Here is a 25,785-nt window from a genome sequence, read left to right as displayed (position 1 = left end):
TCTGTTTCCTCAGTCTTCTCCTATGTAGTCATCTTTCATTCTTTATTTCTATCATTTATTCTTTCATTAAACAAATAATGTCATATCAGTCTGTGTCCTAAAGCCATGAGACTAGAAGACACCACTGGGGAGTGGTGATCAAAGTTTAGTTCTTTAACTTCTCTCTTCCCCCATTGCCCTCCTTTACAACGAGTTTCCACTTCATCCTCCAGTGTCTCTGGCATTCACATAATTTTTGTCATTCATATCCACAATTACTGTCTTTCATACCCTTCATTCAATCTGTCAGCAAATCATATTGACTCTTCTTTAAAAATATACCTAAGAATCCGATAACTTCTTACCAACTCTTTTATCATTTTAGTCTCAGTCATCAACATCCTTCACCTGGATTACTGCACTTAGTCTAACTTGTCTCCCTGTTTCTACCACCACTCCTTATAGTCCCCCTAATACAGCAAACAACGGGATCCTTTTAACATGTAAGTCAGAGCATGTCACTCTTCAGCATAAAACCTTGCTGTGGCTCCTGATTCTGGCTCAGAATTAAGGCCAAGTCCCTATAATAGCCTCCCAATGCCCTTTTCACCTGATCTCCTATTTTTCTCTCCCTTGCTCACTCTGCATTAGCCTCACTGGCTTCCTTGCTATTCCTTGATCATGCCAGGCCTGCTCCCACATTAGGGCCTTTACACTGTCTGGTCCCTCTTCCTGGAACATTCTTCCCCCAGATATCTGCACAGGTAACTCCTTTACTTCCATCAAGACTTTGCTCAAATGTCGCCTTGTCAATGAGGTCTACCCTGACCACCCTACTTAAATTGGCAAGCCCTTATCCATAACCCTGGTAACCCTGATCTCCATTACTCTGCTCTCTTTTTCCCACTGATCTTATCACCTTTATCAACTATACAATTTATTATGCTGGTTGTATACTACCTGTCTCCTTGAGAGCCGGGATCTTTGAATGTACTCCAAGATTGCAGAACAGTACCTGGAATACAGCAGGTACTCACTCAGAAGGTATGTGTTTAATGAATGAATGAACAATCTGTTAACTCCAGCCTTGATTAATGGAAAGACAGTAGTGCCATTAACTATTCATCATGGGATAAGAGAGGAAGACCAAGCCTTTTGTTTGTCTGTCTTGTTTTTTTTTTTTTTTTTGCGGTACGCGGGCCTCTCACTGTTGTGGCCTCTCCCGTTGCGGAGCACAGGCTCCGGACGCGCAGGCTCAGTGGCCACGGCTCACGGGCCCAGCAGCTCCACGGCATGTGGGATCTTCCCAGACCGGGGCACGAACCCGTGTCCCCTGCATCGGCAGGCAGACTCTCAACCACTGCGCCACCAGGGAAGCCCTGTCTTGTTTTTATATAGGGCCGGTGAGGAGGATTAGTGGGAGGAAAAGAGGGAGTTATAAAGGGAGGGAGAAAGGAGGATACAAGTTTTAGTTTTAGATATATTGAGTTGGAGCTGCTAAGATATTCATGAGAAAATCTCTCACAGGTAAATGGAAAAGGAGAGCTAGAGCTTAGGAGAAAGGCCTGGACTAGAGATATTGAAATATAGGATTGGAATTAGCAGTGGAGGGGTGAGAGATAAAGATAGTCATGTGAGTGGATGCAGTCATTCAGGGGAAAATATAGAATAAAAGAAGAAGGTGACTAAGGTAAAAACTTGAAGAATATCTACATTTAGAGGGCCAGAGAAAGAAGTCAGAGAAGACAGAATGTGAAAACAGTCATGGAAGAAGATCAGTAAGTTGCTGGTGTCAAATGTTGCAGAATGGGTGAGTGGTTTAAAGACAGAAAGAGGCCACTGATTTTGACCATCAGGAGGTCATTAGTTGAGAGAGTAATTCCAGAAGAGTGGTAAGGATAGAAGCCAATCAAGAAAGGCTGGGAGAAAGCAAACAGTAAAAATTAGAGGCAGATAATTCTGAGAAGTCTGGCAATGAGAAAAAGGAGCACTGAGAGAGAAGTTCTAGGAGGAAGTAAGATAAAAAGTGGTTGCTGCTTTTAGCTTTTAGGAAGTGAAGAGTGGGAGACCAGAGCAACAATATGTCTGTGGGGCAAAACAAAAGGGATAAATTATGGAGACATTAAAGACACAAGAGACAGTCATAACATTTTACAAAGTTAAAAGAACTTATTCACTTGGCTGTCACTCTAACACTACCCCACACCAACTTTTAGAGGTGAGGCAACTATGACTCAGAGAGACCAAGAGAATGCCAAGGTCAAGTGTCCTTAGCGACAACCAGTGAGACGTGAGAATTGGAAGAGAAGCTGAATCAAGTGATGGAAGGGTAGCTTGGGGAAGTGTGGGACAGAATGAGTAAAGATATGGAGACAATTATAAGGAAGGTAGCTCTCAATTTTTTCAGTGACGTGGAATGTAAAGTAATCAACTAAATGTGAGAAGATCCTGAAACAAGTAAGAGATTGAGAACAGAAAGGGTTCAAAGGACTATTGAAATAAAAACTACCTGTAGCAAGAGTAGGTTTCTTAATCCCATGTTCCCCTTATATCTTCTATAATATGGAGTTTCTTACTGTTTTTAAATGGACATTTACTAAAAACCTCAAATTATCCCTTACTCTCTTACTTAAAAACACCTTCTGGCAGAGGTGAGTGCAATTCTAGGATGAGTATGCTACTCCTGCTCTTTACCCTCCTTGTCTTTTAAAATGAGAAGATACCAAATGTGGTCACTATCAACCTGCTTATTTTGAAATGTACATGTCTCATTCTAAAAAGCATAATGAAAGGAATTCTTTTCAGTGCAATACTCAGGAAACATCATACCTGCAGCAGAACAGCATAAAATTCTACATACGCTATGTGAAGAATCCATTTCTTACAGACCCCTTAAGAAAATAAATAGGCAAAGTTTCCTTTATTGGAGGAGGTAATGTTTTCTCCAGAAGAAAGAGAGAGTCTAATTTCAGCCATGTGATGATAGAGAATAACAGTCAAAGCTAGCACATTACAGATATTCTGTTTTTTGTTTTTCCTTTAGAAGCACACAAAACACAAGCCTTGTTACATTTCTGTGCTGAACACAGACTGTCTTTAAGGGTATGATTCCCTTAAATCTGAAAGACCATTACTATTACATTTAAATCTGGCTCCAAACTAGCTATTTAATTGTGAGCTCAGGCTTTGGAGTGTCATAGATCTGGTTCAGATCTTGGTTCCACCAGCTGACTTATCTTAGGCAACCTACTTCACCCATCGGAGACTTTGTATACCTAAAGAAGTGGGAATATTAACAGTACTAACCTCGTTAAGATTGCTGTGGGGTTTAAACAAAATGATGCTTCTAAGGTGCCTGGTAATGAGGAAATACTCAATGAATGTTTGTTTTTATTGGACTATTAACTAATCCTCAAATCTGACCTGAGCTATATTTTTTGGTCTCCAACCCTTTAAACATCTTTTTTCCTCTTTCTACTGGCTGAAAGACCTCGCCCAAATGTCACCTCCTGCAAGAAACCTTATAAGAAACTCCTATCTGGAAATGAGATCTTTCTCCTGTGAACAACTTTGTGCTTTGCAAAGGACCCTTACTAATTATTGACCTTTACTATGGTTATTTGTGAATAAGTTTCATCCTCCCTATTTTGGTAGGCTCCTTAGGACCATAAATCCCCTCTATTCATTTTTACATTCTTCAGGCCCCCCACCACAGTGCTTTGTACATTTGAAGTGATGAATGAAATCATCAGCAATAAAATTCACAGAATAAAAAATGAAACCATAAAGAACATGAAAAAAAATATGGGGAACACTGAATTGATCTTAGAAATCAGATATCTTAAGAGAAGATCAATTTGCATAAAAGCATGAAAAAGAATAGTAGGTTTACTTCATAAAAATTAAACATTCATATTTCAAAAACATAATAGCATTATAAGCAGATATAAAATTAAATAAACTAGAAAAAAATTCAGCCCATACAACACTTTAATATTTAATAGAGAATCCCTACATGTAAATAAAACTTTTAAGTAATATAAATAATAAAAGTAGTCCAAAAAAAAAAGTAGACTTTTTAAAACCACTAAACGACTAACTTAGGTTACAAAATACCATGATCTCAGTTTTCTAAAATATGAATGTGAGAGAGAATATCATAAATACAAAAGTAAAAAGACTTAATGGCTTCACATTTTGTTGTATTTCTGGGAGTGACATCATGGTAGGGTAGCATTAAAGCTATTTATGTTCCTACTGCTTTTCTAATATAACTAAAAATGAAATTTACTGCAATGGAACTTACTTTTACAGAACTGAAGTCAAACCAGTGATGACCTAATCACACCCATAGTGGGCTTTTCTTCCCTGGGAAGACACTTTTTTAACGCTATATGAAAGTTTGAACTACCTATATGTTGGGTGATGTCTTTACTAAGTAAACTTGAAAGCCAGAAAAGACCATCGCAGTTCCAAAGTGGATAATGGGGATGGTAAGAAAATTAGATAAACTACCAGTCTGTCTCCAGATTTTAAAGGTCAGGAGTTGAACTTCATGTAGAGAAATTTCCCATGAAAAAGTCCTCAAGTACCCTGCTTGTGAGAGACAAGCCTACTCCCAAAGGAAGCATAGCGAAGGGTGCAGTCACTGGTAGGGCTTTTATGCTCCACATGCAGAAACTAGCCCATGTGAAAACTGGTAGAGAAGTCCTGTCTGACAGGAGAAACTCAAGATTTCTCAGGCTTGAACACTGCTGGTGGCATTGCCAATCAGTATGTTACTTGGCAATGTATATTAAGAGCCACATAAACTTTCAAACCCTTTGGCAGAGTAATTCCACTGCTAGGAACCCATCATAAGGAACCCCTACTAGCACTACTATTACTAAACTGCAGTTCCATCACTTGATGGAATATTATTTAGTCTTTTAAAAAGGGATATGCAGAAACAAAAAATTTGTGCTTATATTAGAAAGCAAATAGAAAAACTTATAAACCACATTAGAACTACATCATAGAAACAAACAAAAATTAAAAAAAGACACTGGCTTTGCACAGAGCAAAATGCTAATTTAGTGCCCATGGAGATGTCAATTGTTGCAAGAAGTCTATAAATCCATATGTACATACGCCTCTTCTCAAACAACAAACACTAAAAATACAATTACTATAATATGAGACCACAATTTTATTTAATATTAAAAAAATGAGAACCACGTGCTAGGATTAAGAATGGGACAAGGATGCCCATTCTCACCACTCTTATTCAACATAGTACTGAAAGTCCTGGCCGTTGTAATAGGCAAGAAAAAGAAATAAAAAGCATGAAGATTAAAAAAGAAGTAGTAAAGCTTTCATCTATTTGCTGATAACATAATTGTTTATATAGGGAAATTTAAAGAATCTACAAACACACACTAAGAACTAGTAAGTGAATTTAGCAAGGCCACGGGATACAAGGTTACTATAAAAAAATCAACCGTGTTTTTACATATTAGCAGCAAACAATTAGCAACAAGTTAAAAAACATTCCATTTACAACAGTGCTGAAAAGAATAAAATACATTTAATAAAACATATGCAAGACCTCTACTCTAGAAACTAAAAAACATTGCTGACAGAAATGACAGAAGATCTAAATAAATGGAAAGAAAATAAGTTCATGATGAAAAGACTCAAGAAATATTATGAGAACATCAACTGTTCCTAAATTCACCTAGACTCAATGTAATCCCAATCATAATCCCACCAGGTTTTGTTTTTTTTAATGTAAATTGACAAGTTCATTCTAAAATTTATAGGAAAATCAAATCACCTAGACTATTCAGAGCAATATTAAAAAAACAAAGTTGGAGGACTGACGCTACCTGACTTAGAAACTTAGCATAAAACTACAGTAATAAACATACTGCGGTATTGACAAACAGATCAGTGAAACAGAATAGAGAGGCAGAAATAGACCTACACTTACACAGTCATCTGACTTTCAACAAAGGTACAAAACAATGGGTAAAGACAAGTTGTGTTGTTGCTATTACTTTTCAAACTGGTGCTGGAATAACTAAATGTTCATAATGAAGAAAGAAAATGAACCTTGACCCCTACTTCAAATCATACACAAAATGTAACTGCAGATATATCACTGACTTAAATGTGAAAGTTAAAACCATCAAGCTTGGGATTCCCTGGTGGCACAGTAGTTAGGAATCTGCCTGCCAGTGCAGAGGACACTGGTTCGAGCCCTGGTCCAGGAAGATCCCACATGCCACGGAGCAGCTGGGCCCGGGTGCCACAACTACTGAGCCTGTGCTCTAGAGCCCTCGAGCCACAACTACTGAAGACCACGTGCCTGGAGCCCAAGCTCCACAGTAGGAGAAGCCACCGCAATGAGAAGCCTGTGCGCCACAACTGGAGGCCTGTGCACAGCAACGAAGACCCAATGCAGCCAAAAATAAATAAATAAAATAAATTTATATTAAAAAAACAAACAAAATTAAAACCATCAAGCTTTAAGAAGAAAACATTGAGGAAAGATTCATGACTTGGGGTAGGCAAAAGTTTCTTAGGACAAATAAAGCAGTAACTTCATATAAAAGAAAAAAACGGATAAATTAGACATCATCAAAATTAAAAACTTCTGCACATCAAAAGACGTTAACGAGAAAATAAAGATGTAAGCCACAAACTGGGACAAAATATTTGTGGAACATATATTTGACAAAGGACTAATATGCAGAATATGTTTTTAGGGGGCAGAGTCAAGATGGCGGTGTGAGAAGACGCCGAGTTAGCATCTTCTCCCCACTAGGGCACCTGGCAGCCACTGGTGAGGGACCCTTACACCCAAGGAGACGGAAGGAATCCCCAAGTGAACTGGTAGGACGTGGGGGACAGAGTGGGGAGGAGAAGTGGAGGCCAGACAGGATCAGCACCCCTGAGGCCAGGGAGATCAGGAGAAGTAAGCAGGAGGGACCCTCTGGAGGAGCAGGAGAGGAGCTGAGGGTGACTGCCCAGTCCACTCGGGCCCGGGGAGCCTGCTGAGCTCCCAGGCTGGTCCCCTGTCCTCCAAGGCACCCCCACCTCCCTGGCTGCATTGGTCTTGGGGGCATACAAAGGAGGCCAAGGGGAGTTCAGGAGAGGCAGGCAGGAGGGACCCTCCAGGAGGAGTGGGAGAGGAGCAGAGGGTGTTTGCTCCGCCCACTAGAGCCCTGGTAGCCTGCTGAGCTCCCAGGCCGGTCCCCTGCCCTCCAAGGCCCCCTGCCGCCAACCCCTGGCCGCATTGGTCCTGGGTGCATAGGAAGGACGTCAACAGGAGAACAGGAGAGGCAGGTGGGAGGGGCCCTCAGGGACTGGAGGAGCAGGAGAGGAGAGGAGGAGCAGGAATGCCCTGCCCACTTGAAACCAGGAAGCCTGGTGGGCTCCCAGGTGAGGTCCCCCGCCCTCTGAGACCAGGGGTGGGGGGACACGCCTGGGCCCCTTCTGCTCCTTGAGCCTAAGCCCCACCCCCCACAGCCCCCAGGGCCTTTTCCAGCCCTGTGGGCCCTAAGCATAGGCCCCACCCACTGCCCAAACCTTGCCCTTGCTTAGGCCCTGCCCTCCACAACCACGGCCTTTCCCCTTGCCTTTTTTTTTTTTTCTCTTTTCCCTCCTGTTTTACTATTGTGGTACTGTTGTACCTTCTGGTTGTTGTTTCACCTATATTTTTATTTTTATATTCTTTCTAACATATCTGTTAGTTTCCTAGTCTAATTTTATTTTTCACTTTGTTATTGTTCTCTCTCTCGCTCTCTCTCTCTTTTTTTTCCTGCCACTGCATGCTGCTTGCAGGATCTTGCTTCACGAGCCAGGGGTCGGGCCAAAGCTCCTGCGGTGGGAGGTCTGTGTTGGAACCACTGGACTAACAGAGAACCTCAGATCCCAGGGAATATTAACTGGAGTGAGGTCAAACAGAGGTCCTCATCTCAGCACCAAGACCCAGCTCTACCCAACAGCCACCAAATTCCAGTGTTGGAAGCCTCAGGCCAAATAACCACTAAGACAAGGACAAAATCCCACTCAAAAAAAAAAAAAAAGAAAAAGAGACAGCAAAAAAAATACATCACAGATGAAGGAGGAAGGTAAAAACCTATAAGACCAAATAAATGAAGAGGAAATAGGCAATCTACCTGAAAAAGAATTCAGAGAGTAAAGATGATCCAGAATCTTGGAAACAGAATGGAAGCATGGATTGAGAAAATACAAAAAATGTTTAACAAAGATCTAAAGAACAAACCAACAGAGATGAACAACACAATAACTGAAATGAAAAATACACTAGAAGGAATCAATAACAGAATAACTGAGGCAGAAGAATGAATAAGTGAGCTGGAAGACAAAATGGTGGAAATAACTGCCGAGGAGCAGAATAAAGAAAAAAGATGAAAAGAATTGAGGACAGTCTGAGAGACCTCTGGGACAATGCTAACGCACCACATTTGAATTATGGGGGTCCCAGAAGAAGAAGAGAAAAAGAAAGGGTCTGAGAAAATATTTGAAGAGATTACAGTTGAAAACTTCCCTAACATGGGGAAGAAAATAGTCACTCAAGTCCAGGAAGCACAGAGAGTCCCATACAGGATAAACTCTAGGAAAAACAAACCAAGACACATATTAATCAAACTAACAAAAATTAAATTCAAGGGAAAAACAAAAAATAACATACAAAGGAGTCCCCATAAGGTTATCAGCTGATTTTTCAGCAGAAACTCTGCAGGCCAGAAGGGAGTTGCAGGATATACTTAAAGTGATGAAAGAGAAAAACCTACAACCAAGATTACTCAATCCAGCAAGGATCTCATTCAGATGCAAGGGAGAAATCAAAAGCTTTTCAAACAAGGAGAAGCTAAGAGAATTCAGCACCACCAAACCAACCTTACAACAAACGCTAAAGAAACATGTCTAGGCGGGAAACACAAGAGAAGAAAAAGACCCACAAAAACAAACCCGAAACAATTAAGAAAATGGTAATAGGAACATACATATCAATAATAACCTTGAATGTAAATGGATTAAATGCCCAACCAAAAGACAGAGACTGGCTGAACAGATACAAAAACAAGACCCATATATATGCTGTCTACAAAAGACTCACTTCAGACCTAGGGACACATACAGACTGAAAGTGAGGGGATGGAAAATGATATTCCATGCAAATGGAAATCAAAAGAAAGTTGGAGTAGCAATACTCATATCAGACAAAATAAAATTAAAAATAAAGACTGTTACAAGAGACAAGGAGGGATCCTACATAATGATCAAAGGATCAATCCAAGAAGAAGATATAACAATTATAAATGTTTATGCACCCAACACAGGAGCACCTCAATACATAAGGCAAATGTTAACAACCATGAAAGGAGAAATTGACAGTAACACAGTAATAGTAGGGAACTTTTAACACGCCACTTACACCAATGGATAGATCAACCAAACAGAAAATAAATAAGGAAACACAAGCTTTAAATGACACAATAGACCAGATAGATTTAATTGATATTTATAAAACATTCCACCGAAAAGTGGCAGAATACCCTTTCTTCTCAAGTGCACATGGAACATTCTCCAGGATAGATCACATCTTGGGTCACAAATCAAGCCTTGGAAAATTTAAGAAAACTGAATTCTTATCAAGCATATTTTCTGACCACAACGCTATGAGACTGGAAATCAATTACAGGAAGAAATTTTGTATAAAACACAAATACATGGAGGCTAAACATGTGCTACTAAATACCCAAGAGATCCCTGAAGAAATTAAAGAAGAAATAAAAAAATACCTAGAAACAAATGACAACAAAAACACGATGACCCAAAACCTATGGGATGCAGCAAAGGCAGTTCTAACAGGGAACTTTATAGCAATTCAATCTCACCTCAAGAAACAAGAAAAATCACAAATAAACAATCTAACCCAACATTGAAAACAACTAGAGAAAGAAGAACAAAGAAAACCCAAAGTAAGTAGAAGGAAAGAAACCATAAATATCAGAGCAGAAATAAATGAAATAGAAATGAAGAAAACAATAGCAAAGATCAATAAAACTACAAGCTGGTTCTTTGAGAAGATAAACAAAATTGATAAACCCTTAGCCAGAGCCATCAAGAAAAAAAGGGAGAGGATACAAATCAATAAAATTAGAAATGAAAAAGGAGAGATCACAACTGACACTGCAGAAACACAAAGGATTATAAGAGACTACTACAAACAACTATATACCAATAAAATGGACAACCAAGAAGAAATGGACAAATTCTTGGAAAGGTACAATTTTCCAAGATTGAACCAGGAAGCATTAGAAAATATAAACAGACCTATCACAAGTAATGAAATTGAAACCATAATTAAAAATCTTCCAACAAACAAAAGTCCAGGACCAGATGGCTTCACAGGCGAATTCTATCAAACATTTAGAGAAGAGCTAACACCGATCCTTCTCAAACTCTTCCAAATAATGGAAGAGGGAGAAACACTCCCAAACTCATTCTATGAAGCCACCATCACCCTAATACCAAAACCAGAAAAAGATATCACAAAAAAAGAAAATTATAGGGGAGGGGCTTCCCTGGTGGCACAGTGGTTAAGAATCTGCCTGTGAATGCAGGGGATGCAGGTTCGAGCCCTGGTCCGGGAAGATCCCACATGCCATGGAGCGGCTAGGCCCGTGAGCCATGGCCGCTGAGCCTGTGCGTCCAGAGCCTGTGCTCCGCAATGGAGAGGCCACAACAGTGAGAGGCCCGCGTACCGCAAAAAAAAAAAAAAAAAAAAAAGAAAAGAAAATTATAGACCAATATCATTGATGAACATAGATGCACAAATCCTGAACAAAATACTAGCAAACAGAATCCAACAACACATTAAAAGAATCATATACCATGATCAACTGGGATTTACCCCAGGTATGCAAGGATTCTTCAAGATATGCAAATCAATCAATGTGATACACCACATTAACAAATTAAGGAATAAAAACCATATGATCATCTCAACAGATGCAGAAAAAGCTTCCGACAAAATTCAACACTCATTTACAATAAAAACTCTCCAGAAAATGGGCATAGAGGGAACCTACCTTAACATGATAAAGACCATATATGAGAAAGCCACAGCAAGCATCATACTCAATGGTGAAAAACTGAAAGCATTTCCACAAAGATCAGGAACAAGACAAGGATGACCACTCTTGCCACTCTTATTCAACACAGTTTTGGAAGTCCTAGCTACGGCAATCAGAGAAGAAAAAGAAATAAAAGGAACACAAATGGGAAAAGAAGTAAAACTGTCACTGTTTGCGGATGACATGATACTATACATAGAAAATCCTAAAGATGCCACAAGAAAACTACTAGAACTAAACAATGAATTTGGTAAGGTTGTAGGATACAAAATTAATGCACAGAAATCTCTGGCTTTCCTATACACCAACAATGAAAAATCAGAAAGAGAAATTAAGGAAACAATCCTATTTACCATCGCAACAAAAAGAATATCTAGGAAAAAACTTGCCTGTGGAGGCGAAGACTTGTACTCAGAAAACTATAAAACACTGATGAATGAAATCAAAGATGACATAAACAGATGGAGAAATATACTATGTTCTAGATTGGAAGAATCAATATTGTGAAAATGATTATACTACCCAAAGCAATCTACAGATTCAATACAATCCCTATCAAACTACCAATGGCACTCTTCACAGAATTGGAACAAAAAATTTTACAATTCATATGGAAACACAAAAGACCCTGAATAACCAAAGCAATCTTGAGAAAGAAAAACGGAGTTGGAAAAATCAGGCTCCTCAACTTCAAACTATACCACAAAGCTACAGTAATCAAGACAGTATGGTACTGGCACAAAAATAGAAATATAGACCAATGGACAGGATAGAAATCCCAGAGATAAACCCATGCACATATGGTCACCTAATTTATGACAAAGGAGGCAAGAATGTACAATGGAGAAAAGACAGCTTCTTCAATACGTGGTGCTAGGAAAACTGGATAGCTACATGTAAAGAATGAAATTAGAACATTTCTTAACACCATACACAAAAATAAACTCCAAATGGATTAAAGACCTAAATGTAAGACCAGACACTGTAAAACTCTTAGAGGAAAACATAGGAAATATACTCTCTGACATAAACCACAGCAAGATCTTTTTTGACCCACCTCCTAGAGTTACAGAAATAAATACAAAAATAAACAAATGGGACTTAATTAAACTTAAAAGCTTTTGCACAGCAAGGGAAACCATAAACAAGACAAAAAGACAACCCTCAGAATGGGAGAAAATATTTGCAAATGAAACAACAGACAAAGGATTAATCTCCAAAATATACAAACAGCTCATGAAGCTCGATATCAAAAAAACAAACAATCCAATTAAAAATGGGCAGAAGAGCTAAATAGACATTTCACCAAGGAAGACATACAGATGGCCAAGAGGCACATGAAAAGATGGGTCAACATCACTAACTATTAGAGAAATGCAAATCAAAACTAGAATGAGGTATCACCTCATGCCAGTCAGAATGGCTATGATCAAGAAATCGAGAAACAATAAATGTTGGAAAGGGTGTGGTGAAAAGGGAACCCTCCTGCACTGTTAGTGGGAATGTAAATTGATACAACCACTATGGAAAACAGTATGAAGGTTCCTTAAAAAACTAAAAATAGAATTACCATATGATCCAGCAATCCCATTACTGGGCATATACCCTGAGAAAACCATAATTCAAAAAGAGACATGTACCACAGTGTTCACTGCAGCACTTACAATAGCCAGGACATGGAACCAAGCTAAATGTCCGTTGACAGATGAATGGATAAAGAAGATGTGGCACATTTACACAATGCAATATTACTCAGCCATAAGAAGAAATGAAATTGAGTTATTTTTAGTGAGGTGGGTGTACCTAGAGTCTGTCACACAGAGTGAAGTAAGTCAGAAAAACAAATACTGTATTCTAACGCATATATATGGATCTAAAAAAAAAATATGGTACTGACGAACCTAGTTGCAGGGCAGGAATAGAGATGTAGACATAGAGAATGGACATGAGGACATGGGGTAGGAGGGGGAAACTGGGGTGAAGTGTGAGTAGCATCAACATATATATATTACCGAATGTAAAATAGCTAGCAGGAAGCAGTAGCATAGCACAGGGAGATCAGCTCGGTGCTTTGCAATGACCTAGAGGGGTGGGAAAGGGAGGATGGGAGGGAGGCTCAAGAGGAAGGGAATACGGGGACACATGTATGCATATGGCTGATTCACTCTGGTGTACAACAGAAGCTAACACAGTATTGTGAAGCAATTATACTCCAATAAAGATCTATTAAAAAAGAAAAAGCATATGTTTTTAACATTCTCACAACTCAATAATAAAAAAGGTAAACAACTCAATTAGAAAATGGCTAAATGATATGAACAGATAGGTCACAAAAGAAGCTACAAAAATGGCTAATAAGCACATGAAAAAGTGCTCACTGTCACCAGGGAAATGCAAATTAAAACCACAAAGAGATACTACCACATACACACATATACTAGAATCGCTAAAATTAAAAAGACTAACATCAAATGATGGCAAAGAGAACGCTTAGCATTGTTGGTGAAGTGTAAAATGGTACAACTACACTGGAGCGTAGTCTAGAAGTTTCTAAGAAAACTAAACACTCACCTGATTTATGACCCAGCAAATCCTCTCCTAAGTAATTTTCCAAGATAAATGAAAAAAAATGTCCACAACAACAAAAAATTATAGAAGAATGTTCATAGCAGCTTTACTCATAATAACCAAAAACTGGAATAACCAAAAAACTGGAAATAGGCAAGCTTCCTTCAATAAGGAGAATAAACTATGGTACAGTCATACAATGGCATATTATTCAGCAATAAAAATACTTATCCATGTTACAACATGAATTAAAAATCTCTAAACATGTTGAAAGAAGCTTTATACAAAAGAGTACACTGTGTGATATCATTTACATGAAGTTCAAGAAGAGGCAAACTAATCTGGCTGAAGAAATGAGAACACATGGTTAGTGCTGAGAGGCTAGGTAGGGATTTTCTAGGAAGAGGTACAAGGGAACGTTCTAGGATGATGGCAAGGTTTTTTATCTTGATAGAGGTTTGGGTTACACAGATGTAGGTATTTATTTGCCAAAATTCAGCTCTTGAACACTTATAATTAAAATGTATATGAATTTTACTTCAAAAGAAAAAAAATAGGAATTACTGAGTTCTAGTTAATGATATACATGCCAAAGTATTAGCTGACAGTGTGTTGATGTCTGCAATTTTCTTTAAAATATGTATAAAGAAAGGGATGGACTCATGGACAAATAGATGGGTAGATAAGTGGAAAAACAGGCATAGTAAAATGTAAATGATAAAATCTGGATGTGGGTATACAGGAATTCACTGCAAAATTTTTTTTTCAACTTTTCTCTATGTTAAATTTTTTCACAATAAAATGCTGGGAGAAAAACAGATACGACTGCTTTTGATGTTGACAGAATATTATTTTTTACTTCCTTTTTTTATTTTCTAAGTTTTCTATAATGTGCAGTAGTCTTTACAATCTTAAACATTTTTAAAAGAAATTAAAATTATATTTCTTAAAATAATCAAATATAAATTATTTTTAAAACAAGTTAAAAATCTTACTTTAGATTAAATGAAAATTAAAATATACACTATTTTTAAACTCACTGTCATTTAATTCACTAAAAGCCTTAAAATATTTAGTTATGTAGAAAGTCATGGTTTTTGAACTAATTAAAATTTTTCAACTAATCAAATGTGGTATCAAAGTTTTCTCTTTTAATGTCTAATATTAAACTTTCCCTTCTACTCAAACTTCCCCCTGTGTTAATTAATGTATGCTCATTAAAAGTACATCATTTATTAAACTCTATAGTAACTAAGCAGGGCAACATTTCTTAAGAAATCTGAGAGTTGGCTGTTTACTAAAGGGCTTTACCTTTAGATAAGCACAAGCATTAAGCCAGGTGCTAGTCATTTGTGTCTTGTTAATTTCCAAAACAAACAGAGGAGAGTGCCATGCTATTTCCATTACACCCACTTCACCGTTAGGACCAGGGTTTAGGAGCTTGACATTGCTCCAGGAATAATGGTTTCATTCCTCACTGAAATAAAATAATGTGCCACATAAGTCAGCAATGTGGAACTTCTGAAAAATGTTGTCATGTTAAACATGGTCATATTTTTAAAGTCTCCATTATGCCAAAACAAAGGCCATTTGCTGTAGAGAACTCACTCTGGGCACAGAAAACTCTCACATGGGCCTCAGACTTACCTCATCGCTATGTCATATGATTCCGGGTGAATACAAGTTTGGTCCAAAGGATTTGGCTTTAGTACAGCATTCACTGCAGTTTTGCTCTTCTTCTTGCTTTGCTTCTCATTTGTGACTTCAACACCTGCTGAAGATGCCACAGCAACTCCCTGCATTTCACCAGCAGATTCAGTTTGCTGACTACTGTAACCATTCAAAACAACATGGGGGCGGTGGGGGGAGGGAGGGTTAGGGGGTGGGCAGAAAAGAGTCTTTCATTAAAAATGTGCTTATTTCTCTGCCATACAAATATACACAAACAGCAACCAGATTCTGACCATTCACTTCACAGAAATTACCACTTAGCTTAAACACTGTTAATAGGGTTTTCCGTTACTTAAAGCCAAAAACATTCTTAAGTGATTCTGCTTGTATAACTGGCATTCTAGGAGAGAACAGAGAGAAATGGAGGAAAATTAATTAAATAAGGAGAAGGCGAAGGTGATTTCTCAGAGCTGAAGAAAAAGCTCCCCAAAGGAATCTACTGAGTATAAAATAGATTGAATGGGAAAAGAATAAAAAAGACATATTGACATATCATGGGGAAACTTTAGAATATAATTTTTAAAATTAAGAGAAAAAAATAAAACAGATTATTGAAAGGAACTAGAATCAGACTGGCATCAGTTTTCTTACTGACAAACATCAGATGCCAGAACACAGTGGAATAATATTTTAAAAGTCTGAGACACAATGATTTTGAATCTAGAATCATATACCTAGCCAAAGTAGCATTAAAATTAAAATCATTTTCAGACATGTAAGGACTGAAGTACAACCCATATAATATACCCTCTCTGAAAAGAGTTTCTTAAGTATACACTCCAGCAAAAACAATGAATTCACGAAAAACGATAATGTGGGCTACAAGAAACAGTGATGAGCACAGAAACCATAAAAAAATTATTAGGTTAAATAACTGCTCATGAATAATGTAGAAAATATATTAAAAGGACACAGTCTGAAACTAAAATCCCAGATGATCTCACCATAGCACATAGTGTGGAAGGGAGGAAGATTGGTAAAGAGACCTAAGGTTCTAGTCTTCTCCAGGAGGAGGACAGAGAAACATATTAACTCCAGAGACCAATCCAAATCAAATTTAAAGATAATCACCAGAAGAATAAAAGTAAGATATACAAACTGAAATCACTAAGAGGAGATAAAGATGAGTAAGGAAGACAAGAAGAGAAACAGGGAGAAAACGTGTTAACTGATAAATCCAACAAACAGCATGAAAGGAAAAGAATCAGAAGGCAAGAAGAGCAAATATATAGTAAGATGGAAGATCAAGTCCAAACACATCAATAAATATAATAAATGTGAATGTATTAGTAAGACTGAGCAAACCTAGAAAATCTATTTGTTTATAAGAGTCATAAAAAATTGAATGTCATAGAAAGTTTGAAAATAAAAAATACCAAGCATATTCTGAAAAGGTAGATATAGCAACAATGCCAGCAAACAAAACAGATTTCAAAGTAAAAAACATTCAATGAGATAGCAAGAGGCATTCTGAATAAAAGTATGACCTATCAAGGAGGTATAATAGTCATGAATCTTCAAGTCCTTCATTACCAGTTGAAAAAATTTAAGGCTTTAAAACAACCCAAATGTTCATCAACAGGGCACTGATTAGATTAAATTATAGTCCATCTATAAATTAAATACTGTGCAGGCATTATATATAAATGATAATTTATATATAATGATATAGATAAATATATAAATCAATATGTAATATTTAGAAAGAGATCCAAGATATTTTACTGAAACTAATAAAACAAGTTTCAAATAGTGGTATAGCATGATTCCTTCTGTATGCATTTAAAAATAACAAATACGTTATTACTTTATATAAATTTATTTTCAGGAAGCAATATATAAGAAACTATTTTGAAGTGACAAGTTGAGGTGCCCTTTTCATTTTATTCTTTTTTATACTGTTTGAATTTTCTAACCAAGTGTTCAAAAAACATAAAGTAAGAAACCCAGTTTTTTTTGCTTCTGGGTTTGGTGGTCTACTTAGAAAGAACTTCCACTACTCCAGCGGTCTGCAAAATTTACCCATGTTTTTTTCTGGTACTTTTAGAGTTTTACTTTTCCATTTAAGTGTATGATCCATCTGGAATTTATTTGGGTATAAGGTATGGGGTAGGACTGTATTTTCTCCCACACATACCAAATTCCAGTTGTCATAATGCCACTTACTGGATAATTAATCAATTTTTCCAACTATTTGAAATATCACCTTTATCATAAACTAAATTCCCTCTGGGTTTGATAGATTTCAGACTCCTGTTCTACCTGCTTCTACATCAAAACCAAACTGCTTAATTACTATGGCTTTATAATATATTCTACTATCCAGTGGGGCTGGTTTTTCCTTAGTCTTTTCCAGGAAAAAAAAATTATTATTATAACTTTGTCAAAAGAAAAAAATACACATGAATGAATCAGGTAGTCCCAAAGAAGCAAATAAATAAAAGCCATTCTTTCATGATTACAAAATGCTAAGAAGCTTACCAAATTTCTTTGCATTTGTGCTACCAGGATTAGAAAGCAAGGATTTAGCTCTTAATCGACACATCTGATAATTAATGCTTTGGCCAGTTTTCAGTGAGGAAGGAGCGGGGAAACCCAACTATGCTTAGGGTAAAAGCTGTCAGTATGAAGTGGTCATTGAGAAGTCCTCTTTGTTACCTCATCTTATACCAGTCCTTCCCACTTGTGGTGCTCCAATCACACTGGCCTCAGTTTCATTTCCTGAATACACCAAAGTTGGTCCTGCCTTAGGATGTTGCACATGTACTGTTTCCCCTGCTTGGAATGCCCTCCTTCTGATCCCTGTGTGACTGGCTCCTTCATTTCATTCAAAACTCAGCTCAAATAACTTTTCAATGAATAACTCATATAAAGCAGTTTATTGCTCCCCAAAGGCAGTATCATATTGCTTTGTTTTAATTTTTATAACACTTATTACATCTGAAACTATTTATTTTTACTAGTTTATTTATTGTCTGTCTCATTCATTAAAATTTAACTTCATGAGGCCAGGGAATTTGTTGATTTGCTCACTGCTGTATTCCCAGTGCCTAGCAAAGATTAGACAGTTGACACAGATTGAATGAAGGAATGAACAAATAGCTAGGATTTATGCCAGTGAGAAGGATGGGTAACAGAAAGAGAGGAGGTTGATAATAGAACAGACAGCGTACACTTCAATAATGACCTGCAAAATGTTCGAATATAATCCTGGTTGACTCTGATGAAACCAGCACACTGTTGGAAAGATTTTGGACCTAGCCCTTTCACTTTCTTCAGCTGTTCTCGGTTGATGAATGGCCCATTTTTCTCACGCCATTCAATAATATTTTTGGCTCGGTTGGCATTGAGTCCAGCAATATGCCTAAAAAAGTAAACAAAATGAGTTATGTGGCCAATGTAATTGTTCTAAGAGTAATGAAAGAAAAGATCTCATCTGAAAAGACAATGATATAAAACATTTGCATCATAAAAGCAACTATAATTACATCTTGTCATATGTCTCTACACTATTCACATTCCTTGTGTTTCTGAATCAAGTAATAATTCTGCCTATTCCTGGTTAGCTTACAAAGTGAGTTAGCAGTAGAAGTTACAATAGCTACAGCTGCATTGTACTATTCTATTTTTTTGATCAGCCTGTTCTCATTAGTAAAGACTTGAACTATAGAAAGGTACTTATTCATGATATAAAAACTCTATCATTACACAGTTGGCTTGGTGTTGATTAGAGAATCTTAATTTTATTACAGAATTCCATATATGGCATTATGGAATGTTTGTCGCTGTGGTAGAAAAGCAACACCTAACAATGCAAGGGTTATTTTCTGCTATTCCAATTTCAAAGCAGAAAGATCCATATTTTTTCCAGAGGTCCAGAATTTCATGCTGCATCAGCAGAATTGTATAATAAATGCAAAACGAGGAACAAAAAATCAGCTCTTCTACAGTCACAGGGGAAAAAAAAAGAATGTATAAGACATGATCATAGTACAATGAAGATATTGAGATGTGACTTGTGGAATCAAGGTAAAAATATGGTAACCATACCTTGAACCCTCAGGATTTATCTTTTGGTGACTGCCAGCTTTGACAGATGTAAGCAAGAGACTGAACTAGTGAAAAATATCTACGCTCCTGTGGTGGGAAACAGCTCTTTTCAATGTTAACCTAATTTAAATTCTATTAGAGACATTAATGCACTCGATAGTCACCATATGTTCTTCACGTTAGATTTCCAGTATTAAAAATAACATGAATTGTTATAACTCTTTTCTTAAATGATGCCTTCCGCTCTGACTGATTATTGGAAGCAATGTATGAACTCACAGATTTTTCTATACTTGACAACTTTATACACGTGTCCCCTTGCTCTAGCTGAGTTTGAACTGGATAGCAAGTAAAACTCAAGATTCTGTGATCTTCAGCCACAGACTTCTTGTCTCACCTTAACAAAACTTCTGAACAGATGTTAATATCCACTCCTACAAAGCTGACACATTCTTCTACAACACTATCCAGTGTGGCCTTGAGTAGAGTCTGAGACACATCGTGCTGAAAAGACAAAGATCAAATATGAATCAAAAGTAAAGAACATGCAAAAAACCACATTTAAAAAAAGACAGACAAGATGAAAAGGCAGAGGGCTATGTACCAGATGAGGGAACAAGATAAAACCCCAGAAAAATAACTAAATGAAGTGGAGATAGGAAATCTTCCAAAAAAAGAATTCAGAATAATGACAGTGAAGATGATCCAGACCTCGGAAAAAGAATGGAGGCAAAGATCGAGAAGATGCAAGAAATGTTTAAGAAAGACCGACAAGAATTAAAGAACAAACAAACAGAGATGAACAATACAATAACTGAAATGAAAACCACACTAGAAGGAATCAATAGCAGAATAACTGAGGCAGAATGGATAAGTGACCTGGAAGACAGAATGGTGGAATTCACTGCTGTGGAACAGAATAAACAAAAAAGAAGGAAAAGAAATGAAGACAGCCTAAGAACCTCTGGGACAACATTAAACACAAAAACATTCACATTATAGGGGTCCCAGAAGGAGAAGAGAGAAAGGACCAGAGAAAATATTTGAACAGATTATAGTCGAAAAGCTTCCTAACGTGGGAAAGGAAAGAGCCACCTAAGTCCAGGAAGCACAGAGAGTCCCATACAGGAGAAACACACAGAGACGCATAGTAATCAAATTGGCAAAAATTAAAGACAAAGAACAATTATTGAAAGCAGCAAGGGGAAAACGACAAATAACATATAAGGGAACTACCATAAGGTTAACAGCTGATTTCTCAGCAGAAACTCTACAAACCAGAAGGGAGTGGCATGATATACTTAAAGTGATGAAAGGGAAGAACCTACAACCAAGATTACTCTACCGGGCAAGCATCTCATTCAGATTCGATGGAGAAATCAAAAGCTTTACAGACAAGCAAAAGCTAAGAGAATTCAGCACCACCAAACCAGCCCTACAACAAATGACAAAGGAACTTCTCTAAGTGGGAAACACAAGAGAAGAAAAGGACCTATGAAACCAAACCCAAAACAATTAAGAAAATGGTCATAGGAACATACATATCGATAATCACCTTAAACGTGAATGGATTAAATGCTCCAACCAAAAGACATATAGGCTTGCTGAATGGATACAAAAACAAGACCCATCTATATGCTGTCTACAAGAAACCCACTTCAGATCTAGGGACACATACAGACTGAAAGTGAGGGGATGGAAAAAGATATTCCATGCAAATGGAAATCAAAAGAAAGCTGGAGTAGCAATACTCATACCAGATAAAATAGACTTTAAAATAAAGAATGTTACAAGAGACAGGGAAGGACAATACATAATGATCAAGGGATCAATCCAAGAAGAAGATATAACAATTGTAAATATTTTTGCACCAAACAGAAGACAACTGCAACTGCTAACAGCTATAAAAGAGGAAATCAACAGTAACACAATAATAGTGGGGGACTTTAACACCTCACTTACACAAATGGACAGATCATCCAAAATGAAAATAAGGAAACAGAAGCTGTAAATGACACAAAAGACCAGATAGATTTAACTGGTATTTATAGGACATTCCATCCAAAAACAGCAGATTACACTTTCTTCTAAAGTGCGCACGGAACATTCTCCAGGATAGATCACATCTTGGGTCACAAATCAAGCCTCAGTAAATTTAAGAAAACTGAAATCATATCAAGCATCTTTTCTGACCACAATGCTATGAGATTAGAAATCAATTAAAGGGAAAAAAACTAAAAAACACAAACACATGGAGGCTAAACAATACGTTACTAAATAACCAAGAAATCACTGAAAAAATCAAAGGGGAAATCAAAAAATATCTAGAGACAAATGACAATGAAAACATGATGATCCAAAACCTATGGGATGCAGCAAAAGCACTTCTAAGAGGGAAGTTTATAGCTATACAAGCCTACCTCAAGAAACAAGAAAAACCTCAAATAAACAATCTAACCTTACACTTAAAGGAACTAGAGAAAGAAGAAAAAACAAAACCCAAAGTTAGCAGAAGGAAAGAAATCATAAAGATCAGATCAGAAATAAATGAAATAGAAACAAAGAAAACAATAGAAAAGATCAATAAAACTAAAAGCTGTTTTTTTGAGAAGATAAACCAAATTGATAAACCATTAGGCAAACTCATCAAGAAAAAGAGGGAGAGGACTCAAATCAATAAAATTGGAAATGAAAAAGGAGAAGTTACAACAGACACCGCAGAAATACAAAGCATCCTAAGAGACTACTACAAGCAACTCTATGCCAATAAAATGGACAACCTGGAAGAAATGGACAAATTCTTAGAAAGGTATAACCTTCCAAGACTGAATCAGGAAGAAATAGAAAATATGAACAGACCAATCACAAGTAATGAAATTGAAACTGTGATTAAAAATCTTCCAACAAACAGAAGTCCAGGACCAGATGGCTTCACAGGTGAATTCTATCAAACACTGAGAGAAGAGTTAACACCGATCCTTCTCAAAATCTTCCAAAAAATTGTGGAGGAAGGAACACTCCCAAATTCATTCTATGAGGCCACCATCACCCTGATACCAAAACCAGACACAGATACTACAAAAAAAGAAAATGACAGACCAATATGACTGATGAATATAGATGCAAAAATCCTCAACAAAATACTAGCAAACAGAATCCAACAACACATTAAAAGGATCATACACCATGATCAAGTGGGATTTATCCCAGGGATGCAGGGATTCTTCAATATACACAAATGAATCAATGTGATAAACCATATTAACAAACTGAAGAATAAACCATATGATCATCTCGATAGATGCAGAAAAAGCTTTTGACAAAATTCAACACCCATTTATGATAAAAATTCTCCAGAAACTGGGCATAGAGGGAACCTACCTCAGCATAGTAAAGTCCATATACGACAAACCCACAGCAAACATCATTCTCAATGGTGAAAAACTGAAAGCATTTCCTCTAAGATCAGGAACAAGACAAGGATGTCCACCCTCACCAATATTATTCAACATAGTTTTGGAAGTCCTAGCCACGGCAATCAGAGAAGAAAAAGAAATAAAAGGAATACAAATTGGAAAAGAAGAAGTAAAACTGTCACTGTTTGCAGATGACATGATACTATACATAGAGAATGCTAAAGATGCCACCAGAAAACTACTAGAGCTAATCAACGAATTTGGCAAAGTTGCAGGACACAAAATTAATGCACAGAAATCTCTTGCATTCCTATACACTAATGATGAAAAACCTGAAAGAGAAATTAAGGAAACGCTCCCATTTACCACTGCTACAAAAAGAATAAAATACCTAGGAACAAACCTACCTAGGGAGACAAAAGACCTGTATGCAGAAAACTATAAGACACTGATGAAAGAAATTAAAGATGATACCAACAGATGGAGAGATATACCATGTTCTGGGATTGGAAGAATCAATATTGTGAAAATGACTATACTACCCAAAGCAATCTACAGATTCAATGTGATCCCTATCAAATTACCAATGGCATCTTTTAAGGAAATAGAACAAATAATCTTAAAATTTGTATGGAGACACGAAAGACCCCAAATAGCCAAAGCAGTCTTGAGGGAAAAAAACGGAGCTGGAGGAATCAGACTCCCTGACTTCAGACTATACTACAAAGCTACAGTAATCAAGACAACATGGTACTGGCACAAAAACAGAAACATAGATCAATGGAACAAGATAGAAAGCCCAGAGATAAACCCACACACCTATGGTCAACTAATCTATGACAAAGGAGGCAAGGATATACAATGGAGAAAAGACAGTCTCTTCAATAAGTGGTGCTGGGAAAACTGGACAGCTACATGTAAAAGAATGGAATTAGAACACTCCCTAACACCATACACAAAAATAAACTCCAAATGGATTCGAGACCTAAATGTAAGACTGGACACTATAAAACTCTTAGAGGAAAACATAGGCAGAACACTCTATGACATAAATCACAGCAAGATCCTTTCTGACCCACCTCCTAGAGTAATGGAAATAAAAACAAAAATAAACAAATGGGACCTAATAAAACTTCAAAGCTTTTGCACAGCAAAGGAAGCCATAAACAAGACGAAAAGACAACCCTCAGAATGGGAGAAAATATTTGCAAACAAATAAACAGACAAAGGATTAATCTCCAAAATATATAAACAGCTCATGCAGCTCAATATTAAAGAAACCAACAACCCAATCCAAAAAATGGGCAGAAGACCTAAATAGACATTTCTCCAAAGAAGACATACAGATGGCCAAGAAGCACATGAAAAGCTGCTCAACATCACTAATTATTAGACAAATGCAAATCAAAACTACAATGAGGTATCACCTCACACCAGTTAGAATGGGCATCAACAGAAAATCTACAAACAACAAATGCTGGAAAGGGTGGAGAAAAGGGAACCCTCTTGCACTGTTGGTGGGAATGTAAATTGATATAGCCACTACGGAGAACAGTATGGAGGTTCCTTAAAAAACTAAAAACAGAATTACCATATGATCCAGCAATCCCACTACTGGGTACATACCTAGAGAAAACCATAATCCAAAAAGACACATGCACCCCTACGCTCACTGCAGCACTATTTACAATAGCCAGGACATGGAAGCAACCTAAATGCCCATCGACAGACGAATGGATAAAGAAGATGTGGTACATATATACAATGGAATATTACTCAGCCATAAAAAGGAACGAAAGTGGGTCATTTGTGAGATGTGGTTGGATCTAGAGACTGTCATACAGAGTGAAGTAAGTCAGAAAGAGAAAAACAAATATTGTATATTAACGCATATATGTGGAACCTAGAAAAATGGTACAGATGAACCGGTTTGCAGGGCAGAAGTTGAGACACAGATGTAGAGAACAAATGTATGGACACCAAGGGGGGAAAGCAGTGGGCGGGGGGGTGGGAGGGTGGTATGATGAATTGGGAGATTGGGATTGACATGTATACACTGATGTGTATAAAACTGATGACTAATAAGGACCTGCTGTATAAAAAAGTAAATAAAGTAAAATTCAAAAAAAAAAACCAAAGTTATGTTACACTGCAAAAAAAAAAAAAAAAGTAAAGAACATACAGTTCTTGGACTAGTCCCTTTGCGTATACTACTGGTAGCAGGCTGAGACACAGCAAAGTAAATTTCTTCATTTCTTTTAGACACATTGTTAGCCAATGTAATTGAGCTGAACTTAAGGAATCTGTTCTTACTCTCTAAATTACTCATACACTTGACTCAAATATAACAGCACCAGTATTTTTCCCTTTTGTGAAATTCTGCCAGAGCAGGGGTTCTCAAACTTTAGCTTGCCATCAAAATCACCTGCAGGGTTTGTTAAAACACAGGTTGCTAGGCCCCACATCCAGAGTCTTTGATTCAGTAGGTCTGAGGTGGGGCCTGAGAATTTGCATTCTAAGAAGCTCCCCAGTACTGTTGTTGCTGTTGGTTCTGGGAGCACACTTTGAGCCATACTGGTCACTATCATTCACGCACTGCCTTGTAGTCTTATCTTCACTTGCATATGTATTCTGTCCCTTAGTTCTTCTTAACAGGAGAGAGTGAATTATAATAGGAAGCAGAACACAAATACTCAGTAAATTTGACAGTAAACCAAACTCTCATATTTCATGAAACTGAAGATACTACTGCTTATAAGAAGCACCATTATTTTATATACCACTAAGAAAGAAGATATACCACCAATTAAATCATGACACAATGCTTTCTTGTTACTCAGAATTTTTGTTTTATAAAAATTAAAAGAACTCTTAGACTTATTTAGAAA

General features: G+C 37.1%; 1 protein-coding gene across 2 annotated transcripts in view; it reads right to left on the bottom strand.

Moving 5' to 3' along the window:
* SRBD1 (S1 RNA binding domain 1) overlaps positions 1-25,785 on the bottom strand; it is a 230,731-nt gene that overhangs the window by 14,755 nt on the left and 190,191 nt on the right. Inside the window, exons 17-19 of one of the 2 annotated variants that reach the window (XM_067703090.1) lie at positions 19,879-19,985; positions 18,619-18,795; positions 15,348-15,530 (exon numbers count right to left, since the gene is read on the bottom strand). In XM_067703090.1, coding sequence (XP_067559191.1) covers positions 15,348-15,530; positions 18,619-18,795; positions 19,879-19,985 — 467 coding nt within the window. The remainder of the gene's footprint in view (positions 1-15,347; positions 15,531-18,618; positions 18,796-19,878; positions 19,986-25,785) is intronic. The other variant, XM_067703091.1, reaches the window with a different exon arrangement.

Source organism: Pseudorca crassidens, chromosome 14 (assembly GCF_039906515.1).
Source record: "Pseudorca crassidens isolate mPseCra1 chromosome 14, mPseCra1.hap1, whole genome shotgun sequence".
NCBI classification, from domain to species: domain Eukaryota; kingdom Metazoa; phylum Chordata; class Mammalia; order Artiodactyla; family Delphinidae; genus Pseudorca; species Pseudorca crassidens.
This window is presented reverse-complemented; position numbering and strand designations above follow the sequence as displayed.